The sequence below is a fragment of the Sturnus vulgaris genome, chromosome 16 (assembly GCF_052056855.1).
Source record: "Sturnus vulgaris isolate bStuVul1 chromosome 16, bStuVul1.hap1, whole genome shotgun sequence".
NCBI lineage: Eukaryota > Metazoa > Chordata > Aves > Passeriformes > Sturnidae > Sturnus > Sturnus vulgaris.
In genome coordinates, this window is record NC_142258.1 from 3,672,274 (window position 1) to 3,695,305 (window position 23,032).

At 45.6% G+C, this 23,032-nt stretch overlaps 1 protein-coding gene across 1 annotated transcript in view; it reads right to left on the reverse strand.

The window, feature by feature from the left end:
- Positions 1-414: 414 nt before the first annotated feature.
- Positions 415-23,032, reverse strand: part of SDK1 (sidekick cell adhesion molecule 1) — a 389,602-nt gene continuing 366,984 nt past the window's right edge. Inside the window, exons 41-45 of the mRNA XM_014870500.2 lie at positions 18,501-18,665; positions 15,643-15,780; positions 13,550-13,670; positions 13,217-13,346; positions 415-6,693 (exon numbers count right to left, since the gene is read on the reverse strand). Of these exons, the coding sequence (XP_014725986.2) occupies positions 6,418-6,693; positions 13,217-13,346; positions 13,550-13,670; positions 15,643-15,780; positions 18,501-18,665 (830 nt within the window). The 3' untranslated portion in view covers positions 415-6,417. The remainder of the gene's footprint in view (positions 6,694-13,216; positions 13,347-13,549; positions 13,671-15,642; positions 15,781-18,500; positions 18,666-23,032) is intronic.

Consider the following 23,032-nt stretch of genomic DNA (forward strand, 5'->3'; position numbering starts at 1 on the left):
ACATCTGCACGTTCGTGGGAGCTGATTAACAACTGCTACAACACTGCTGGGGAGGGGACAAAGGGAAAAAATGTTGGCCTCGTGGGTTTCTGTTTCTGAGTGGGTTTTGACTCTCCCATACTAAGGAACTGAGGAAGTTTATTGCTGCAAAATAATAAAATATTTAGGACTGATCAAATTTTGTGTGGAAACTATTTGAGAGTGTCAGCTTAGCTGAGAAGCAGCAGGGGTTGTAAGATTTTACAGTCCAGAGCAAACAGTGAGGAATTTCAGTCTGTGTTACATTCTCAGTGTCCTGAGCTGTTAACTTGTGAGTATGCTGGCAAGGAACCCAGAAACTTCTTCAGCAACAGAAGAGTCTGTAAAAATACTTTTTTTCCCTTCTACAGAACAAATGTACCAGGGACACAGATGTTTCCAAAAGGGTTCTTTTAATCAGAAGCAAGTTTGCAAAAGAAGAAGTAACTTTCTCATATAAAATAGTGGAGTGGTGAAGGTGAGGCTAACAAGAGGTGTGGAACAAAAATCCAGGGCAAATCTCCAAGGAGACACTGAATTAAAAGCAATGATCCAATAACCAGAGTACACCAAAGGGTAGCTCAGACACAGCTGTGTGAACTGGTCCTACCCCTAAGCTGAGAGCAGATACCAAATCAGAGGATGGACTCCAGCTCAAGAGAGGCAAAGTGACCAGCTACAAACTCACCAGAATATGGGATTCTTGCACCTTTCTGCTACCTGAGAGCTCCCACTGCACTGTGACAGCCCCAGCACGGCCCAGGAGCATAATGACATCAAAGAGAGCCTTGGTGGCACTTCCCACCTGCAGAAGAGCACCGTTCCATGGTAGCAGAAATTCCTAAATCTAGTTGTGAATTGGACACAAATGGGAAAACGCCTTGATATAAAGCTCAATAACCCCATTCCTGTCTGTATCCAGTGACTCAAGCTCCAAGAAAGTGCACAGTGATCAAATAGCATTGAAATAATGAATTTCCTGTCAAGTCTTGAGGCCCCGAGGCTGTTTAAAAGAGGGAAAGTGGCAGCTTCGAGAAGATAAAATTCTGAGTCAGAGCCTGAATCTCAAGTGCTAATGGTACTTCAGTCCTTGTTCAAACAAATCTCACCTGTCCCAAGTGTCACGTGTGTGCTTATCCATTGTGGCTCTCTGCAGCAAACTCTGCCCCTGCACAAAGTGCAAGGCAGCTTTCTTTTCCTAGGAGGACCGGGGGAGGACAAAAGGAGTACAGAAATACAAAGAACAGAAGGGACTGGAAGTGTCCAAGGCCAGGTTGGATGGGACTTGGAGCAACCTGGTCTAGTGGAAGGTGTCCCTGGCCATGGCAGGGGGGGTCAAACAAGGTGATCTTTAAGATCTCTTCCAACCCAAACCATTCTGGGATCCTACGACTTGTCAGGTGGAGCCATTTCAGGCCCATCATGTTCAGTCTTGGGGTGAACATGCTCCCAGTTCAAGGATGGTTTCCATAAGGAGGTTTCAATGGGTTTTGTAGAACAACATCATCACATGTGTGGCTTTGTTTGAACACCACACCAACACATATTTCCCCACCTCCAGGAACCTCACAGCTTCTAGGAACACCTTGATAATGTGTAGATTCCACATGTGCTGGCAACAACCTATAAAAGCAACCTAAGGAATGTGACTGAACTAGCAGGAAATCCAGGCTGAGTGGAGCTGTCTGCAGTACAACCTGCCCATGTCCCAGCATCTCTGTGGTTTTTCCTTTCCAAACATTGTGTGTGTCCTTCTGGCTGCCACTGGTACAGAAGATCAGTAAAAACCAGGAGGCCTTGGCATCTTGGTCACTCTAACACATCACAGGCTTCTGGACTTCAAGATTCCTAATGCCCCTGCCAGAGGTTATCTTTCTTATGTGGTTGTTTGCTTTCTTTGAAAGTTTCTGATAAATTCCTTTTCTAAAAGTATTTTTCTCCAACAAGTTGACCTGTATATTTGAAAGCAATGTGTGGGAGAAGACACCAGTGTTCTGTATGTGTAAAAATCTCTCTCTCCTCCTTTTTTGGAAAGCAGATGAGATAATCTTTGGATGACCCAATGGATTTCTTGAGGGAAGCAATGGCAAGGATAATAAATGCATCCCCATGTCAAGATATTTAGTCCAAACAATTACTACAACAGCTTCTGGCAGAGACCTTGGTAGATGGAAAAAATGAGATCTTGGCCCATCTACAAAACATCACTGGTTTTAACACTCAAAATGAAGAGGGAAAAGAAATCCTTTTGAGTACTAGATTAGTTTCTTTTTTGTGTATTTTTCTTTCTTCTCTCCAGTCATGTCAACTGCTCTCAAAAGCAGGATCGCTGGCCAAAGTGTGATTCCTTTAGTAAATGCTGATGAAAGCCCTTTGCTCTCACCTCTCCCTGCCCTCCCCATGAAGGCATTCCACGAGTCACTCCCACGGTAGGGAATAAGAGACTGTCACTAATGAAAGCAAGGGAGTGCCCTCTCCTGTCCCTTGTCACCACTGCCATTTGTACCTGCACAGTGCTGGCCCTGCCCAAACATCAGAGCATTAAAAGGTAGGAACGGAAAATACTCCACCCAAAAGTGTGGGAGTGGCCATGGTGGGAACATACCACACGTGACATGGATTTTGGGGGGATAAAATGCTCTGCCAGGAGTGGGCTGGAACAGCACAGCTCCTTTCATGTGTGCACTTTCGCACGTGATTTATGACAGGGATAACCTGGGGTTTGGGACTGGCAGCATTGCTGACAGTGCTGACTGGTGTCACCTCAGCCCTGGCAGAGGGTGAAGGCTTGGGCACGTTTTACCTGCAGAAGACTGGATACTGTTATGGCTATTGCATGAAAAACAAGCTCCTATTAAACCATTCCCTGAAATGTCTCCCTTGGTCATTTCATGATGCTGCTTTTATTTTTCAGTAACAGTCACCAAGAGACCTGAGAAACAGGGGAAGGGAAATAAATAAATAAAAATAAAATATCCTAAGAAGGCAATTTTAACATAAGCCTTCATTTTTCAAGACTATTCTAAACAGGAAGATGGAAATGGAAGCGAATTCAATGGGTGAAGTTACTGTAACATGACAACGAATGTTTAAAAGTTGTATTTCAAGGCTGCAATTCCCAAAGATTGCAGCAATGAAATAGAGCTTTCTTCCTAACTGATGGGACTATTTCCTTCCAGATAAAACAATTTCCCTGATATGTGAAGTAAATAAAACCTACCTATTAACCATATTTTACAAGTTGAGTGTGTTAGCAAGAAACTGGAGGCGTCACACGTGGAGCTACACAGGATCCTGCACAGCAGAAAACACATCCTGTGCTCAGCTGAGGGCTGAGCAGGGCACTGCACCTCCTCACTCTGTCACTGCCTATGGAAAATAAACCCACAGGTCAGAAAAGTCAACTCCTGAACACAACATAACCAAGAGTGACAACAGTGTGGACGAGAATGGAACAGAAATACCTTTGTTGGGATCAACAAGTCCTAAAGGAATCACACCTAACCTGTTATTTTGACAGCAGTCAGAAGAAAAGAGCCACACAGCCAACTCAGCAGGTCCTCAGCAAGCTCAGGCTTTTTAGTTTGCAGCTGGTTCTGAGAAAAAAGGAACAGTCTCTTCTCCTTGCTTTGTATAGATCGTGCTGCTCCCCATGCTGTCCTTCCGTGGAGCAGTGGCCACGAAGTCCATTTCCTTTATTCCCCATGGTTTTCTTGGGGCTTTTTTCCTCAATGTGGCATCAGATCAGCCCCAGGGAGTAACTGCACCTGACACCAACTGAGATCTAGCAATATTCAGGAGATGTGGAGTTACACTATGCTTTCCTTTGGAGCAAAGTCTTCGATGTTCCATCTCCTTCCTACTAATTTACATCCCTAAAGTCCTCAGCAGTCCTTGAAGGGCTCCTCCTGCAGCACTACCTCTTACAGCTGCTGGACAAGTGCCATTAAAATTCCAAGAGCAATTGCATTGCTGTGTCAAATGTATAAAAACAACGTGTTTAAAATATGTAATCTGATGCGGGAAACGACAAAGGAAAAGGAAAACAAATCAGAAAGTCACGTAGATAATTTTGTCTAAGAAACAAAAAACGCAGACTGAAAACAAATTTTGGCAGTTCAGTAATTAAAGCAAAGTCCATATGGCTTAAGAGAACAGTCAAAGTGCACAGAAGGCAGTGGGTTTTTTGTTTGCTTTGCATTCCTCTTCACAGCACACTCCAAGTCATCCTCTTTGGAGCCCCATCTCCATCCCACACACATCCTACCCAGGTGCAGAGAGGGGGATGACTCACAGGGTTTTGGCTCAGCCGTGTCTTTGCGAGTCCCTTGCCATCTAATGAGCTGCAGATCATTATCCCAAACTCAAAAGCCCTTAAACACACCCACTGGAGTTTTTGGTTTTGAAATTTTTCTTCCTGGAACCTTTGGAGAGGAACAGCAATCCAGTGCCAAAGCTCTGCAGAGTCTGCATGCACCAAGAGCAGCAGTGCTCGGAGGCAGTGCTGAAGAGGAAAAGCAGTTCTGAGATCGTTTGCCCTGTCCCAGAGGCACTGAAAGGTGACAGCAAGGCTGAGCTGGCCCTTGGACCTCAGCTGTTCTGGTGAGGTGCCACCAGGACACTCCCAACCAGGCCCCTGGGCAGCCTGGTTTCAACAACCTGCTCTGAAGACATCACCTCCCCTGCCACAGATGTCCCACATCCCTTGAGAGGACAGGGACAATTTTCTATGGTAACAAAACCCACATAATCCTTGACAGGATATTAGCAAGCACCAATTTTCCTGGCTTATCCACCTAGAAGGAAATGCCAAATCCTGGTGTGGCAAGGACTCTTCTACTTCCAAATTCACCTTTCAAACTCTTAAGATAAAAAGTCTGGTGACCCAGGACTGTTGCTATGTCCAAGGGCTGGACTTGGATTCTTTCAATGCCTGACAACTTCCTTGTGAGTAAACAACTTGCTGCTAAACATGACAGACTAATGAAAAGGATAGAAAAGAATAAAACAAAAAGTGAGCTGTACAAAAGGCTGGAAAATAAACTAAAAAAAATCTCCCCTTTTCTTTCCAAAGGCAGTAGTTTCAAGTGCACAGAGCAGGCTGTAAACGTGCACAAGGTAATTCCTGACCCCAATGCCTGAAAAAACTGGTTAGCTCTATTTGGAGACACTGTTTTGCTTCTCCCAGATATGAAGCTGCACAATCAATAAAAGGCACCTGTGGACACCAAAACTCACCCGGTCTGCGTGGTGTGTCTTTGTACTAAAAAATAAAATCAAACAAACCCTGCCACTGTGTACATTTTACAGACCAGTAAACAGAACTGCAGAGTCTGGGTGACTCTGTTGGCATGGCATGGTAACTCTGATGATCAAAACCCTCATCAATTAGTAAACTCTCTAGGTTGTCACTGCAATTTTAATTGAAAAATTCTTCTAGCTTGCTGGGTTGTGTCCTTTGACTTTTAAAAAATGACTGATTCAAATGGTACATGCAGTCCACAAGGAGGTTTAGAGCCACACCAAAAATAAACAGACCTTACATCTGAATTCTTCCCACCTGCTTCACCCACCACTGCCTACAGTGCTCTTTTGAGCCATTTCCTCTTCCAAAGGCCCTGGAGTTGGAATATTTCAAGAAAGCAGCAGGTCCCATTTGAAGAAGAAAGAAAAGCAAGTCAGTAATTCAATATAAATACACCAGTAGTGAGCTTAGAGCAGACACAGTGACACATCTGAGCCTACATTGATCAGCCAGTGCTCCCAATGTGTGGAGCAGTGAGGAGAAGAGAGGAGGTGTCTGCTTTGCACCTAAAACTGTGTCCATTTTCTATGTTTTACTACTTAACCTTGATGACAGGGAAAAATTAAAAAGAAGATTAAAAAAAAAAGAGAGTAGAGAAAAAGGAAGAAAAAGGAGCCTGGGAGGTTTTATGTTTTCTCTTCAAATCACATCACAAAGTCACTCATTCCATCTAGGGAATTCACCTGCTTGTTCGGGAGCGGTGGGACAGGAGGAGGGGAGAGAAAGAAAGAGGGAAGGAGCAGGGCATGGGAGCTGCTTCCTGAAGCAGTGTTACAAAAAGCAGTTAAAAAACCCCTACTATTCACAAGTGGTTAAAATCATCACTGTTCAGAATTCCTTTTTTTTCTTTTTGTTTTCTTAAACAAAGGTTCAGCTAGTTCAGCTCCGTGTTTTTATAGAGTTGATTGTCTTCAGAAAGGAAAAAAAAAAACCAAAAAACCAACAAACCGAAAAAACCAACCAAAACACCAACAACCCAGCCTCAGGTGTGTCCCCATCCGTTTCTACCCTGATAAGAGATGTCCCCCACAGTTCAGCATCCCGGCCACGCACACACGGTCACTGCGGCTGTCCCGCCGTGTCCCCAGCCCCGCTCAGACAAAGGAGGAGAATCCTGTCACTGGAGTCCGGGAGCCGGGCGCGGGCTGTCCCGTCGGGGTGTACACCCCTCCTGAGCTCTGTGTCGTGATGACAGTCTGGAAATAGGGTTCTGTCTCGCTGGCCGTGCACTCCTCGTATCTGTAGGACGCCGGGTGTTGCTTCACCCCTTTCTGCTGCCGCTTCCACGAGTTGTAGTAGGTGGGGTCGCTCATGTAGTGGTTGACAAAGGAGTGCTTGGGCAACTCGTCCTCGTAATCCGAGTCAGTGACCTGGGGCATGAGGAAAAATAGAATTAAATAATCGGTGATTACCATCGATGTTTTTTTTAGCCTGTTGTGCTCGCAAAGAAATGAAAGGCATGTTTAGCATGAGCAGCTGATGAAAGCTGCAATGTTAAGGTAAGAGGGGTGGCAGTCCCAGCGTGGCACAGGCTGGGCTGTGGAAAAGCACTGTGCTCTGCTTTAGCCAGACTTCGCTCCTAGAGGGAGAATCCCCTGATGATAAGTGACAGAGAAATCCCTTCTATTTCCCTACAGAACGATGCAGGGGCAGCCAGGAGCTCGTTTGGGCACAAGATGCAGGGAAGTGTAGAGAGGTCATTGTGAAACCAACAGCTTTCAATCACAATCAGAAATATTGCAATTACAACTGAGCATCTCTGTTCTGATGGAAGGACAGCAGGGATGCCTTCCACACAAACACTCTGGTTAGCCAGGTCAGTGTTTGGGGTGGCCAGCCCAAGCCACCTGCACAGGACTCTGGTTGTTAAGTATTGAAAATTACTTCTATAACTGGAAGGGAGTTATGTAAAATCAGACTTTTTTACAGGCAAATAACATATTTGCATGTTCCAGCTGATTATTGGTGGTACAAGGTACACAAGCAGCAGCGACAGAAGAAAGAGAATGCAAAATCTGGGGAAGAAGAGCTGCCAGGCAGGAGGGGCTGCTTCCTTGGGATGAGTCAGACCCAGCTCTGTGCTCAGAGCAGATCCTACCCCTGAAACATTTATGCACGGTGGCTGGAGAGCTTCAAAGCTCCCATCAATATCAAGCAGGAGCTCTATTGAGATGTAACTAGATAAGCTCTGTGCATCTGCCCCTCCTCTGAAGTGCTGCTGCTGGGATGCAGCTGGAGGAATCACAGAGGGCTTTGTACATCTCTGCCGAGCACAGGGACCACAGCAAAGCCTCAGCCATGGAATCTCAGCACTCATTTTCCTTCTGTTCCCACTGATGGTCCCACCAGTAACAGCCCCATCCCATCCAGCACGCAAACATTTACCCAGGCATTTCCAGATCTCATGCCTTCCCTCAAAATCTTCGGTTAGACCATGCAAAAGCTTTTATTCCTCCCCCCCCTCCAAAATAATCTGCATTGCCAATTCTAGAGGCAATTAAATACCAGAGTAGGAGCTGCCTAAGACACACAAGAGAGACAGGTAAGTGCAGCTCATCAGTGTTTGTTACTGCAGTTAGTTTCAAAAGGTTGGTGTGGTTCTGATCTATGACACCACCCAGCAAACACACATCCCTCTTGATCCTGCCTGCCACAAAACTTGTCTCTCCTCCTCTAAAGCTCCTTTTTAATGGTCTCTGAAGAACAATCCTCAAATATCTTGTGAACCATCGTTTGAAAAGGGCACAGCATCCATCATCCCACTTCTTTGCTTAGGTAGCTGCTTCAATACTATTCTGTGCCCATTTTCCAGCACAGAGGGTGATGGACAGAGCTGAGAAATTTTTCCCAGGGCTTTCCAAAAGTGAGCAAAGCAGCTTTTTACAGCTTTGCAAAACTTCCCTTCCCCTATAACCCAGGCTCTTTAGGAATTATGTACTGTTTGATTTTTAAGAATGAAAAGCTTCAGGTGCCTTGACAAGTAATTACTAATACAACAAAGCCTTACCAGCATTTAATAATTATTCCAGAAGGAACACAGCAAGCCTATCTCCTAGAAAAACACTCCACTGCACCAGCTGCCAGGCTTGGGAAGCCAACACCCGACTCCCTCCAAAGACCTTCCTGAACAGGTGGTTTTTGCAGCATTCCTGGAATATCCCCAGATTTGGATCACTTCACAGCCAGTGGGTGCAGAGAGCAGCTCCAGAGTCTTGGCACTGCTGCCAGGAACATCCTGCCAGCACTGCCCTGTCTGTTTTTGCAAGGGGCTCCAACAGGAGTGCCATGGATGGCTGCAGATGTGGCAGCATGGCAGGGCCTGGCAGCAGGAGCTCAGGCTGGTCCTCAGCTGCAGACAGCCAACTTCACCAAAAGATCCCCAAACCCTGGTTCCCTCTGTACTCAGCAGGAAACAAGTTACTACACCCTGCATCAGTCTCCAAACATTATGCTGTGTGTCCACAGTGAAATTTTAAGGTAAATGCCTGGGAAGCTGAGGGATGATGTGGAAGAAAAGTCTCTGCATCCTAAACAGAGACAGGTAAGGATTGGTCACCAGAAGCAGCACCTAGAGGTGTGAACTCCTCCAGCTCCTGTGGATGTGCTCTCTCTACCAAAGGCATGAGGCACTGCTCTCCCATGTCCTCTGACTCCTTTCCAGCCCTCCATCACTTTTACTGACTCAGGCACACTCAGCCACCTGACAAAGAAACAGAGCCCTGCTCAACAGAGGGATCACAGCTGAGCTGAGGTAGAATAAGCATGAGGAGCAAAAAAACCCCCACAAACTTCTAGTGGCTCTTTAGGAGTCTTCCTAAAAGATAAAGCCAACCAAAAGGCTGGAAGCCCTATGGAGAAATGCAAAGAAGCATGTGACACGACTTTATAGCTGTAATAGTACTGATGCAGCCACTTGAGCTCTGTCCATCACCACCACAAAAACCACTCTCTTACAAAACAAATATAATTTCTGCTCCTAAGCCAAGTTCTTTCAAGATTCCCAGAAGTCAGCATAATAAAGAGGAGAAATCCTGGGAACACTTTAAGATGAGCAGCTACTGTTTGAAACACAGTGACACTCAGATTTGCCATTAACTGAAAGAGGGAATGTAAAACAACAACACTTGCTGATAGTTTGTCCATTAATTAGTTCATTATACCAACTGAAAGGGAACACTGTTTTGGTGTAAATAAGACCAGGGTCTTTCAGAAGGAACTGCCATGAAACATATAGAGCTGCAGTAACTTCAGCCTTTCACCATCATTCAGACTGATGCTGGAAAGGACAACCTGCTCGTTAGTGTTGATGCAACATGTTTTTTTCTGTGTTTTTTTCAGAACAGGCAGGAACTGACTATTGTGTCTGTGTTTCTGAAGTATCTCCTAAGGTCTGCTCCCAGCAAGACTCCAATAACCACCCTTATCAGCAAGGAATGCTCTAAACTGGCATTCCACAGCCCGATGAAAATCAAGGAGAAGTAAGATAAACCTGTTTAGCATGACAATACAGACAGCTTATACTAGAGGATTACTCTTTAGTGGTTTTTAAACTATTGAGTAAATAAAATGCTGCAGGGCTTTTTGCTTTGTTTTCAGTTTTCTCCTTTCCCTACGACTGTGGCTGTGTTACCTTGGAAACCTCCATAGATTGGAGCGTGATTGGGTGAGTGGTGACATTACACACTGTCAACCCAAGGTGCATGGATGCCTATGAAACAACAAATACAGAAAATGAGAGGCTATTGAGGTATATTTTTTATAGTACAAAATGCACAAGTGCTGCTCAGAGGCAAGTCAGCCACCAGAGTTGGCTGGCTTAGTCAGTGGGAAATGTGATAATAAATTTGATAATAGTTCCAGTTATTCTTTTAAGTGACTACAAAAGAAACAGCCTTATAAGATTACTTCTAAAAATGTAGATGACAGCAGGATTTTTTTTATTGGCCTGAAATAAATATGCTGTAAAAGAGATGAGGAAAACAGTATGCAAAACATTTCTCTGGACATGGGAACCCACTCTTACTTACTTTATGTGTCACCTGCAGCTGGTTTCCACATAGTGTCCAACTTGTCAAAATCACTGGAGAGCTTTTCTGGAAACAAGTTAAACTCTATTCCCTCTGAAGTGTTAAGTGGAAATTAATATCTTTCTACAGAGCTGAGAAAGCCAAAGTCAGTCAGACTGCAGAGAACAGTGGGAAGGCCAGAGCATCCAGCACTGACTGATAACCTGTGCAACCTGTGAGAGTATTTTCTCCTGGAATCAGTTTTTGGGAGACCACAAGGACATGTGAGAACACACAAACGTGCATCAGCCTCCCCTCTCCTCCTGCTCTTCCTTGGCTGGATGACACTGCAGATACATCATCAGATTTCTATACATGATGAACACCAAATTTTTTCAGATTATCTGTCCAGAGCCTTGTCCACTTGACTCATTAACTAAAAGCCTATTATTATTAATCATTTAGAATTTACACTCATAGCAGTCTCCTGCTCCATACCTGCCAATTAAACTTCTTTAACCTCATTAATTGTACTGGTGCTTGCTTTTCATGACATGGAGTAAGTTCACCACTTGATTTATGAATATTACGAGTCCTACTTGATTTCCTCTTTGTTTCTGTGTGTCTCTCCAGGAGGGAGCTTGGAGGAATGCTCCCAGGCAGCTGTGTTTTAAGTGCAGTCAGTCAGCCCAACAGTTCTTCATGTTCAATAAACCCCAGGAGAATTGAAGCCAGTGAGCTTCCTTCTTTTCCATACAAAATCTTGACACCTCAGGCAACAGGCATAAGACTAAGCAGTAACACAGTGAAAAGTGGATTGAAGGCAAAGGCACAGTTTTGGTCCCTGCCTGCCCTGATGTGCATCATATCAAGTGGAATTTGAGACCCCCACACAGATGTATTAGAGGAAAACAGCATCAGGACCCTCTGCTGCAGAGGACCAAACCTGAGTAGAACTTTGCAAGAAAAGATATCTTTAACTCTTCATCTAATGGCAAAGGATTCTGTCTCCTAAGACAGATAAAAAAATCTCTAACTCTCAGAAAACAGAGCTTGTCTATTAAGAGCCCCTCTGAGAACAGAAACTAAAGAAACTAAAAGACAAACAGGAAGAGCTAATAGGTACAGGAACACTTGAAAAGAGAGTGGTCAATCATCCATGCCCACCTCTGCCCCAACCCACCCTCACCTCCTGTCTGCACCTGCCAACATAAACAGCATTTTCAGGCTGATCAAAAGGCAGCATCTCCTATTGCTACCTCTACTGGGAGCATATTAACATTTCATGACTAAAAGCACTCCCCACCACAAAGAAACCCAAACAAGCATCAAAGGCATTATATGGGCAGGCTGCATATCCAAGGCCCAAGGAAAACCAGGGGCATATTTTGTGCACATACTCACGTGCACACCCACATTCACAAAACCACCAGAATCTCAACTGAGACCTTCAGGCTCTACAGCAATACAATAGTAAATAAACAATATCAATATCCTGAGAAAAAACCCACCAAAATCACTTCATTCTCTGCTGTACAAGCAGTGCATATAGGAGGCATAATGACACCCTGCAAGGAGACTTCTGCACATCACCAGGAAATACCACACAGGACATTGAAATTAATGTCAAAAGGTGCCAGTGCTAAATTCACGATCATGCTCAGCAAACTGTTTTAATGACAGGTTTAATGCTGGGCTGTTACAGTGACATGACCAAAGCACTGTGGGTTTAATCTGGAGGGTAATGCTGGAGCATTGCAGAGACAGCAGCTTGAGCTGCACCAAGGAAAGCTGCCTGCACGATGGGTCGGCCACAGGGCAGCACAAAGCAGCAGGCTGTCGCTGGTAATTAGCAGGAGGTGAGAGCTAGGTAGCCAGGAAAAGCAGCTGTAGCTGCAGGTGCAGAAAAGCTACAGATGAAAACTGTCATCTTCTTTCACTACTTGCTGCCTGTGATTTTTTCTTGCTGGAAGGGTCAGGTTTGGCATGGTTTGGCCCACTGCTCGCTTCTTGCGCTGTCGGTTCGGATTCGTCAGGATCTCAGCTGACAGCAGCTGATTTTAGAGACAGATTTACCTTTCTGGATCTCCTTTGAAGTCTGTCTATTCACCCCTGGCCACTGCTGGACTTTCACAGACAGCAAGTGCTTTCTTCCTTCTTACAGGGAATGTGAAACACAAGATGGAGCCCTGCCAGATGGATAATGCTGGCATACACCCACCTTCTGTGGAGAGCAGTCCAAAGGCAAGGCTGGGGTGTTCAGAGAGCTGAATTCTGGGCCCTCACAGCCATGGCCATGTGCTCCCTGGCAAGTTACTCACTCCCCACCTACTCCCTCTGTAGCCAAGGCAGTGGCTGTCACCACTCAGACCACTCTTCTGATTCGTGGGGTTTGCTGTAGCTGCGAAGCTGCAAACCACGCTGCACACCCCAGTCAGTGCAACAATCCAAAGCACATCTCACCTTTAACCTCACCCAGACAGTAGCTGGTTATTTTGCAGCACGTGTGTGTTTTTCCAAAAGTGCCCCCAGTTTGCAGCCTGCAGGCAGAAGGGGGTGTGCAGATCCTTCCAGAGAAGTCAGCACACACTCTCTGACTGATTGCACTTATCTTTCTACCTGAGTCTGGAAAACTGAATATCTGCCAAGGCCAGGTCTGGAATATGCCCTGGCTGGGTCCTGCTTGTCATGCTTTCCTTTGATATTTTTATTTTAAGTTGTGATGCAAACAGCCTGGTGAATTGAACCTTTTAAAATCCCTGAGACAGACAACCAGTGACCACACAGCATGATACATGAGACTGGGACTTCAAAGACTTGCCAGGATTCAGCATGGAAATGAATATCTGCAGTGTCTGTGCAATGTGAGGCAGGGGGAAATCCTTACCTCTGACTCTGACACTTCCAGGGGCTTCTCGTTGAGGCCCAAGCCCTCGGTCAGCACAGCCCCATTGTACTTGTTGCAGATATCCTCATCAGAGTAGTGCAGCCCCCCTGGGCTTGGCCGAGGAGGAGACCTAGGAAACGCAAGGGGTGAGTGTTTGGGATGTTGTTATTTTCCTGGGATTAATGAAATCATGCTTAGAAGCTAGAATGTTGAGGCAGAGCCTTGGGTGTTTAAGTCCTCCCTGGATTCTTCAGTCTCTCCCTTTTGCCTGTTTAACAGTGCTTGAAACTAGAAAAAAGACATTCTAAAAGCACAGCATTCCCAGCTTTTTACCTGGTTCCATTTTTCTTTGAGAAGGTGCTCTTGATGTTCAGGTGTCTGCTGTTGAGCTCCAGAGCAGTGAAGCCTCCATTATCCAGGGTGACTGACTCTTCCACGTTGGAGATGGTTTTACCTGGAGCCAGGAAATGAAAGGTTCAGCTGAAATAAAAGCACTTTCCCCCCATACAGAACTGCAGGAGCTAACTTGTCCTTCTTTCTGTTTTGTGACATCATTAATTATTTGAAATTCTCTTTACTTTTCTTACTGGCAAGTGAGAACAGAGTGAAGGCAAGGAGTGCATCAGGAATCTGAAGGGGCAGAGGAAGCCAAAAGAGGAGAAAGGAGTCATGGATGGATGGATGGATTTCATTCAGAGGCAAGCATCTAAAATAACACAGATAAACTGTGCTTCAAAAGTGCTTATTCTTGGTTTTTGACTTTAAATAGAAACCAGATAACTAATTTAGATGGCTACTGAAGATGTCCTAAATCAGGTGCTGTGAATTCCATTCCATGCTGACTGGAGCAAAGCAAGAGAAAGTAAAACTAGAAAAGGTAGGAAAGGAGGAAAAGGAGAGAGAGAAAAAAAAAGGCTGGGGAAAAAAGCAAGAGGAAGGGCAAATGGATAGCAAATGGGAAAATATGCCACAGCTGAAATGAGGATCAGGTATGGAGAAATCACTGGACAATGTAAGGCAGGAACAAGGATGGGATGGGAAGAAAAAGGAATTTTTCTCTATATATTTCTTTCTATAAATAATATTCTTTTCAGTACATTATGTCTTGTGATAAAATCTAGCAGGAGCTTGTTCTCTCCTGTGCTCATCCTTTGTCATCCCAAGGGTGTGAGCTGAGCCCGTGTCCCAGGGAGAAGGGCTGGCTGCCACTTTGCAGCAGACAGGTGCTTTATCCTCATCTTCAATTTCAGTGCTGCATCAAGGCTCTGTGAACACGGATATCTGACAGCACAGGTCAGACCTGCCTTTTCATGTCTGTCCCCCAAACATACAGTAAAACTAAGAAGATGAGAGATTTCCTATGAGCCATGCATACAAATATGTAATAGTATTAACTTGGTCAAATGCCATGGTATGCATACATCTTATATCTCGTGGGACTGAAATCTGATTTTCTAACACTTGTTAGAAGTGAATTACAAAGAAAAAGAAGATCTTCACTTTGGGACTGAATTACTAAATACTGCCTGGAAGACTTCATTACATTAATCCCTAAGAACGGGTAGTGCAGGGACCCATGCACCTGATCCTTCTCATTAATGTGCCTTTTTTGGCACCTCCTGGCATCAGAGAAATTTCTTTGCTGCAGGTGTAGGAGGCTATCAGAGAAATACACATGTGAACAATCCTCTCAGGACTTTATTATATAGGGAGAAGAAAAGATTAAAAAATATTCAGAGCTCAAGAATGAGGCTTTTTCAAAGGGGACTATTTGCCATTTCAAGTTACTGAGCAGGTAGCTCCTGTTTCCTTTCAAGAAAGGAGACTGGTAAAAACCATCACTAAAGGAAAATTCAAAGCTTGGTGCTCACTATATGTTAAAATCTAACAGGTCCAGATAACCAAGACACCTCCTGGCTGCTTGGCCCCCAGCCCAGCAACTGCAGCTTGGCTTAGGGAAGGAATGTGAGATGCAGGGCACTTAATATAAAGGAATTGTGCTACAGTCCTCACACACAGAGATTTAGAATATCTGCATTGGTACAGCCATGGAAAACCAGAATCCCTCTCCTTCTCCCCGTCTATCAGGGAATTATGACAAAGTTAAACAAAGTCTCAGCTAATTCATTATTTATTCCTTAGCTGCCAAGTGTTTGACCCAGACTCCTTGGCTTTTCCTGCAGTCCCTGGGACCTGCAGGGTCTGTCCTGTCTGAGCCCGTGGCTGCTCAGTGCCCAAACCCTGACCCAGAGTGGCTATGGGCAAAAGCCATTTCTACCAAACCAGACAGCAAAAACTTCTAAGTCTTCTGCCAAGCAGAAAAGCTCTAAACACAGTCCCTGCTGAGGAAATCAGGGGTTCAATGAAAAGGTTTCTGATTCCCACAGCTCTTGAGACTTTTGCACAGCACAGACATGATGCCTTACCTCCGTTGCAGTTCTTGTACTTCTTGCTCTGGCCGTGCAGGACCAATGCAAACACCACCAGCAGGATGAGGATGAGGCTTGAGAGAGCCATCACCAGCAGAAACCACCACTCCTCATAGAAAGGGGCTTCTGCTTGTGCTGAAAGAGCAAAAAACAAATAACAGCTTCTCTTTACTTTAAAATTTTCTCTTGTTCCCCACAGTGAAGGATGACTCCACGGTGGTGCTCAGGAGAGAGGGGGTTCAGACTCTCGAGGGCTTTGCTGACCCTCCTAAGAGGGCAGAGAACAGGAGCATATCACAGCTCCAACCCAGAATCCCAGGATGGTTTGGGTTGGAAGGGACCCTAAAGCTCATCCAGTGCCACCCCTTGCCATGGCAGGGACACCTTCCACTGTCCCAGGTTGCTCCAAGCCCCATCCAGCCTGGCCTTGGACACTGCCAGGGATGGGGCAGCCACAGCTTCTCTGGGCAACCAGTTCCATCTTCACAAGCACCTTTCATACCCCTGGAGCAGCTCCAGAGGCCCTTAGCTAAGAAGTTATCACCAGGAGAAGAGAGCAGATTTCTTCCACAGCTCTGCACAGCCACATTTCTTGACCATGGCAGGCTTAGCACTCCTGGGTCAAGGGAACCACTGATACACGTGCCATAACCCATGATTATTCCACCTTTTGGGAGGCTTACCTTGCCAAAATGCTGTTCAGTGGCTCTTTGAAAAATACAGCTAGTGCCAGGGAGCAAAAAACACTTGGTTCAGTGTCTTTCAGTACCTCCATTAACTCCAACTTCCAACATTCACTGCTACTGTATATCACTTCTCCATCCACTGAGCTAAGCCTGATGTGCAGCACAGGGGTAACAATTCAATTGCCTGGATTTTGTGCAGTCTCAGGTCATTTCACCCCATTTGACCTCAAGTGGAAAGAAACACAAAATGACACTAACTTCCCCTTTCCAGGGTTACCTCACCAGTCTTGGTTTAAAGTAAAAAGTATTGTTGTTTTCTTGCAGAGCTGTTCTCTTTTTTCTCCCTTGAGCCCCCTCAGCTTTGGGAAAAAGTGCAGCTTCTGAGCACGAGCCAGCAGCTGATATAATTTCCCTGTAGTCCATTAGGTGGAACACCACCTGGCAGGAATGAGTGATGCCAAGAGAACAACTCAACCCCTCACTATCACCAAACCCTCTTCTCCTGACTGTCCCAAGCCTGGATCTGTATAAAAGTCTGTTTTAAGCCTGACAACACGAGCTCAAATTTGGTCCAGGTCACTGGGTATTCTGCAGCAGGGAAAAGCAGCCACACTCTTTCTTTGCTAGGAGGCCAGTCCAGGCCAATAAAATCCTAGAGACAAACTGCACAAGCCATGCTGGGCTGAGCAGATTCAGGGCAATTTATACCTCCCTGTGCCAGCTGAAGTGGCCAGCCTAAAATGCTTTATACTTTTACGACTGTGAATCTCAATGGAAGCCTCTTACTTTCATGCAGCAATTTGAGAGGAACACTGAAGCATCAAAAGGAGGTGAATTAAATAGTTCTGTTCAAGTGAAGAACTTACAAACAAGCAGTTTATTTATAGAAAGCTTCACAAGGAGATGCATGCCCTGCTTCAGAGGAATAATGTCTTCGAGCAAAGGAAAGACTGACATGATTGCTGGTCCTTTACACTGTGTTACAGCCTCTGTGAAACCCCAGACAGGAAAAACACTGACTCTTGCTGTTTGAAGTGAGTTGTCCATGCCCTTGTCCTGAAGAAGAAAAGCAGGGGTAGCACTCACAGTGAAATCCATGGGCGCTCTCATGGGGTAAGTGGTTAATTGTGTCAGGACAAGCACAGCAGCCACGATGGTGAGAGCAGTGTTTGCTACTCCTGCCTGCTGGGGAGTTGCTGAATGGTGTTCATGCCTTTCACTGGAGCAGCAAAGAGATAAAAGCCACTCCAGATACTGGAACACTGCCAGGTTCTCAGGACTTTCCAGAATTTTTTAATCACAAAGCCACTTTATCTGGTTCTTTTATTTCCTTTGTCTTTGCTGACACAGCAAGGATGAAACCTATGGCTCAAAAGCAACCTGGAGCAGAGCAAGGAGGAGACCCAGCAAAGCCTTCCCAAGGGCAAGGTCTCTCACCTCACCACAGGCCAGGGCACTGCAGCTGCCCAGCCCAGGCAAGCTGAGAGGAATTTGATTTTCAAGGTACTCAAGTCCCTTCAGAAAACCAGAGGGTTGGGCTGCTCACAGGGATTTGGGAAGCACTTTTAGGTCATGGCCTCGTTTATTGGGAGTAAGCACAGGGGAGCAGGGAGATTGGGAAGAGTCCCAGAGCAATCACCAACAAGCTGCTCTGGTGGAGGGGGACTGGAGGCTTCACACTGGAGCAGGACTGCCAGCACAGAGGATTATCAGGAATAGTGTGAAACTACACTCCTGTATTTGTGAGAGCTAAATACAAAGTAACACAGAAAATGTTTATCACAGTTCAGAGTAAAAGGAAAAAAAAAATAAAAAGAAAGCAGAGCAAAAGAAAAACAGACTAGGAATGGAGAAGGAGCAAACAAATTGTAGACTCTGCAAATTAGTCATGACAAGAGATCTGACATAAACACTCTTTATGAATAGGTTCTTTATCAAGCTTAAAAATAGCACATGCACATTTTTCCTCTTGAGAATCAAACATACTGTAATTTCAAACCTTAATTCACCACTGCATTACTGCAGTTTTACCCTAAAACAAGTGAAAACAAGCTGCTCTTGATTATTTGCTGCAACTAGAGAGTCTGGTTTGTTTATTTTCCCCCTCTTCTCCCTCAGCCTCGGGAAATTCCATTGAAAAAGACTTTAAAAAAAAAAATCCACAGTTACCTGATACTGCCACAGAAGGAACACTTGGTTCTCCATAGCCAAATTCGTTGACAGCAACCACCCGAAATTCGTAGGTGACACCTTGTCTGAGCTTGTCCAGGCCCACTGTGTAGGAGGTGGCACTGCGAGGGATGTCCTTCACAAACATATCCCAGAGTCCTTCATCTAGGAGAGCAGCAAGGACAGAAATGGCATCAGCTGTGTGCCCTGGCACTTCCACCTGCTCAGTGAGAGAGGTTGTCACTCTTGGTGTGCTGGAGCCACAGGCAGGGACAGGCTCACCTGGAGGCTGCCCTGTGATACACACAAATGTCAGAATGCCCTGCAAGCCCCAGCTGTGAATGCATTTATTCAGGATGGGATCTCTTCATAGCCCAGATGGAAGAGGTCTCTAAAATCAGCAGCAGCACCCACATAGACCTGAGCTGGCTGGAGCAGCTGCCACTCCCTCCTGAGTGGGTCAGGTCACCCATCAGCACATCTGTCATTTGACAGACCAGGTAAACCCAAGGCTGCATTAATGAGCCCTAATCACAACGGTTTTGCTTGCCTTTTACATTGCAAAATTTGCTTTGTTGTTGAAGGACTCAAGTGAGGCTTGGACTAATGTAAGTCCTGGGAGGCACTATGGCCTTGTGTGAACTGGTGCCAGGGGACTGGTGTCACTGGAGTGCTGCTTGCTCCATGACAGCAACAGTGTTGTGTCCTTTGCATGGCACAGAGCTGGTGCTGCACTCTGTGCTCTGCAGTTTTAAACAGAAATGAGTTTTGTTCACTTTTATAAAGCTGTTGAAGCTGTTAGAAGCACAATGCCATTCTGATGTGAGTGTTTTAGTAGGGTAATCTTGGCTCTCCACAGCCATAATGACATTAATCCTGATTCACATCCTGACCAGGAACCATTCCCATCCCTGATCCACACCTGTAACCTCACCTTCACTTGACTGCAATGGAATGAACAAGATGGATGCTGGTACCAGGAGGAACAAAACCAACTATAATTAAAAATACCACTCAAAAATTTTGAGGGCAGGAATCAAACATTAATCTGACTGATTAGCTTCCCAGTAAAAATTGGTGCCTAGCATTTCTGCTGACAAAATGGAATCTCTGTCCACACGTGGGGCCAAACCCTCAGCTCGCCTACCCAGCGTAGCTCTCACAGAGCTGACCTCACAAGCATCCCATTGGGCTTTTAGCTATCAAAGCTGCTCCAACAATATCTATTTTTCCCTCCACGTCCCACAGCAGTGGGAAGAGGATGATAACCTCTCCACAGACACGACTGCAGTGTGGGAGCTGCCTGCTTTGAAAGACAGCCGTCTGCACTGCACGACTCGAGCAGAGCAGGACTTCTGTAGCTCGAGGTGTTATGGAGGTAACAATAAAGCAGGAGCCTGCAGTGCTCCCCTCAGTGACTCGTTCTGCTGCTGCAGTGTGAGGCAGGAATCTGTCCTCATTTGCTTTACCTTTACCTGAGTGTAACCTAATTGGAGTCACCGCAGCGATTCCAGAACTGTGCTGGTGTAACAGAGCAAGATCTGGCCCTCAGCCTACTCCTGTGCCACAGGGAATAGCAGCAAAGATGGATTGATTAACACTGCAGGTGCATTTCCATGTGAACGTTTTAGCTTTGGCACCAGTATATACTGGCTCAGTGATTTGCACCGTGCTGCACGTCTGGTGACACACACAATGAGTAACAGCCCCCAAATTACAGCTTTTCTGGTCAGGAGGATTGGCAGTCTCAGTGGATGCAAAAAGCAGGCTGGAATGTTATTGTTCCAGCTGCATTTGAGAAACACCAAAGAACAATAAAAATAGGTAATTTTCCTGCCACGCTTAAAACTTGGACCAATCCATTATTCACCAGCACGATCAGACTATAATGAAGTTATCATAATGTACCATTGTTATGTATTAGCTGGGTATTACAATGGCTATAAAACATGAGATAAAATATTGACTTCCCTTTTACAGGGCAATAGAAGCCGAGATTATTTCTACCACATAAAGTTACAATGTAATAAAAAGGGAGTTTGGGATTTAGTTTCTCTGAAGAGGGTGGAGTGAGGGATGCATTTTCAAAGTTGGATTGTTGCAGCCACCGACACTCAGAAGATGCATCTCACGACTGTAAAATATTGCTGTATTTGCTAGAATTGCCTAAGCTTTCATAAACACATTTGTAAACAGCAATAAGAGAATTTGAGCCCATTGTGAATTGTCTGAAAAGCAATTTGTTTGCATTCAAAGCCACTTAAATAGGGGAAGAAAAAGCAACAATAAAAGTGAATGTTCAGCACTCATTACCACAAACACAACTGTTCAGTCACACACTTTCTCAAACCTATCAGGGTGCACAGTGCAGAAAACCCAACAGACCAAGAAGTGTAAATTTAACTGCTCTGTGAAGCTTGCAGTAAGTTGGGAAAACCACCCATGAGAGGTCAACATTGCATTTCCTCCTCTCTGTCCCCTTGGCTATGGTGGTGATGGTGGGGGGCAGCAGAGGATGCTGGTGGATGTTTCTTCAGAGGTGTTTCTGTCTCACAGAGGCTCAGAGATGCTCTGGCTGGTGGCCACGTAGTCACTGGCCCATCTCCCTTTCATTCACTGAAAGAATCTTTGTCAAAACTGTGTTTTTTTCCCCTGGGGTAGGACTGTCAGTGCTAAGTTAATGGTTAGACTCGACGATCTTGGAGGTCTTTTCCAGCCTTCACGATTCTAAAATGGGACCCAGCTCATTATCCCTGGGGTCCCAGAGAGGTGCTGATGTGGTCAGGATCTGCACAGTGACATCCTGGCAATATGGATGTCCTACAACTTCCTCACTGCTGACCCTTACACACAGCATAGCCCGTGGCTTCCCAAGCCCTGGCCAGCAAGATTTTTAATTACAGAGCCTCAAGTAATTTATCTTATATCCATCTGGAATATCCAGACCCCTCTTTGTAGACAGTCATCACAATCAGATATATCTGAAGTAAAAAATCACTTTTTCCAATAGTGAACTTTGAGATGAAATATTGAACACACACCTGCAAAGTCTTTCACTGCACCTCTCCCCCCACCCTCAAAACCAGGTGTGCTCTAAATGTTAGAAATTCAGCTGAAAGAGAATTCATGAGAAGGCCACCTGTGATAACAAAGACTGACCTTTAAGTCCAGTAGAAAATCATTAGTGTATCATACACAGCATTTTCCACTCAGGTTAGGGGGGAAAGATGCACATGCTGTGGCTGGCAATCAGCTGAGTATTAACTCTTAGAAACCACTGGGAAGAGCAAAGTTTGCAACACTTAACAGGGCTTAGGAGCAGGGCTCAGAGGGACATCCCAAGGGAGGCTTTTTCTTTTCAGGTCACATCAGTCCCCATCTTCATTCCCCACTGCCTTTCACTGGGCACTCAGCCTCTTAAACATGTGATGGAAAAAGCGAGCACTCCTCAAAAAAGAAAAATTTTTCTTTGCTCCTTGTTTCTTGTTTCCCCATCCTAACTCCTGCTGAAGGGAGATTTGCTTTTCACCTCCCAGCCTCGATGCCTCTGTCCCATCTGAGCTTGATGTTCAGGCATGGGGAGAGGATCTGAGTGATGGGGGAAGGTGAAGCCACCTCTGCCATGTCCAGCCCACGTTGGAGAGGAGCTGCTCTGGGGGCCAGCCTGGTGTCACAGACCATTAAATCAGGGTCTCCACGCTAAATCAAGCTGTCACTCAGTGAGGGAGGCTCCCAGCTCCACTAAATCCAGCCACTGACAACCCAGGACATGGAGAGCTGTCATTTATTTGGGTTTTAAACACCAATCCCCTCTCAGAGCAGGAGAGCTGGGCCATAAAGCTCCCTCCTAATTACACATTAGAAGGTTTATGAGGGAAGAAGCTGCTGAGAGTTAACACCGGCTGAACTCCACTGGTGTTCCTCCTACAGAGGACACAATTAAAACGTGGCTGTGTTTGTCAGAGGCAAAGGGCTGGATTATCATGCAAAGCAGTGGAAGGACAAGAATGGGAAGTGAAGGCTGACAAACTGTCAGCCCTGGTGTGTGGCTCGCCAGCAGAAGTGAAAAAGGCCCCATGGCAGATGCCAGGGATGCAGCTGCACCCTTCACTTTGAATTTACTGACTTCTGCTGGTTCGTGTCCATGTTTGACACCGCGCTCCCTCATTTGGTTAAAAATAAATAGAAAAGGAAGAAAACAGAAAAACACTACTCAAGACACCAGAAAGGAAACTAAAGTGAGAGCTGCCCTCAGGGCGTGGGAAGCAAAACCCAGCATTTATGAGGTAGACGGGTTCTTTCCCAAAATGTCTGTTGCTTTCATGGAACACATCACCTTGAAAGCTGGACAGGGACTTTTTACAAGGAGATGCAGGAGTGACAGGGGGGGAATGGCTTCAAACTGCCAGAGGGCAGGGATAGATGGGATATCAGGGAGAAATTCCTCCCTGTGAGGATGGTGAGGCCCTGGTACGGGTTATCCAGAGAAGCTGGGGCTGCCCCATCCCCTGAAAGTGTCCAAGGCCAGGTTG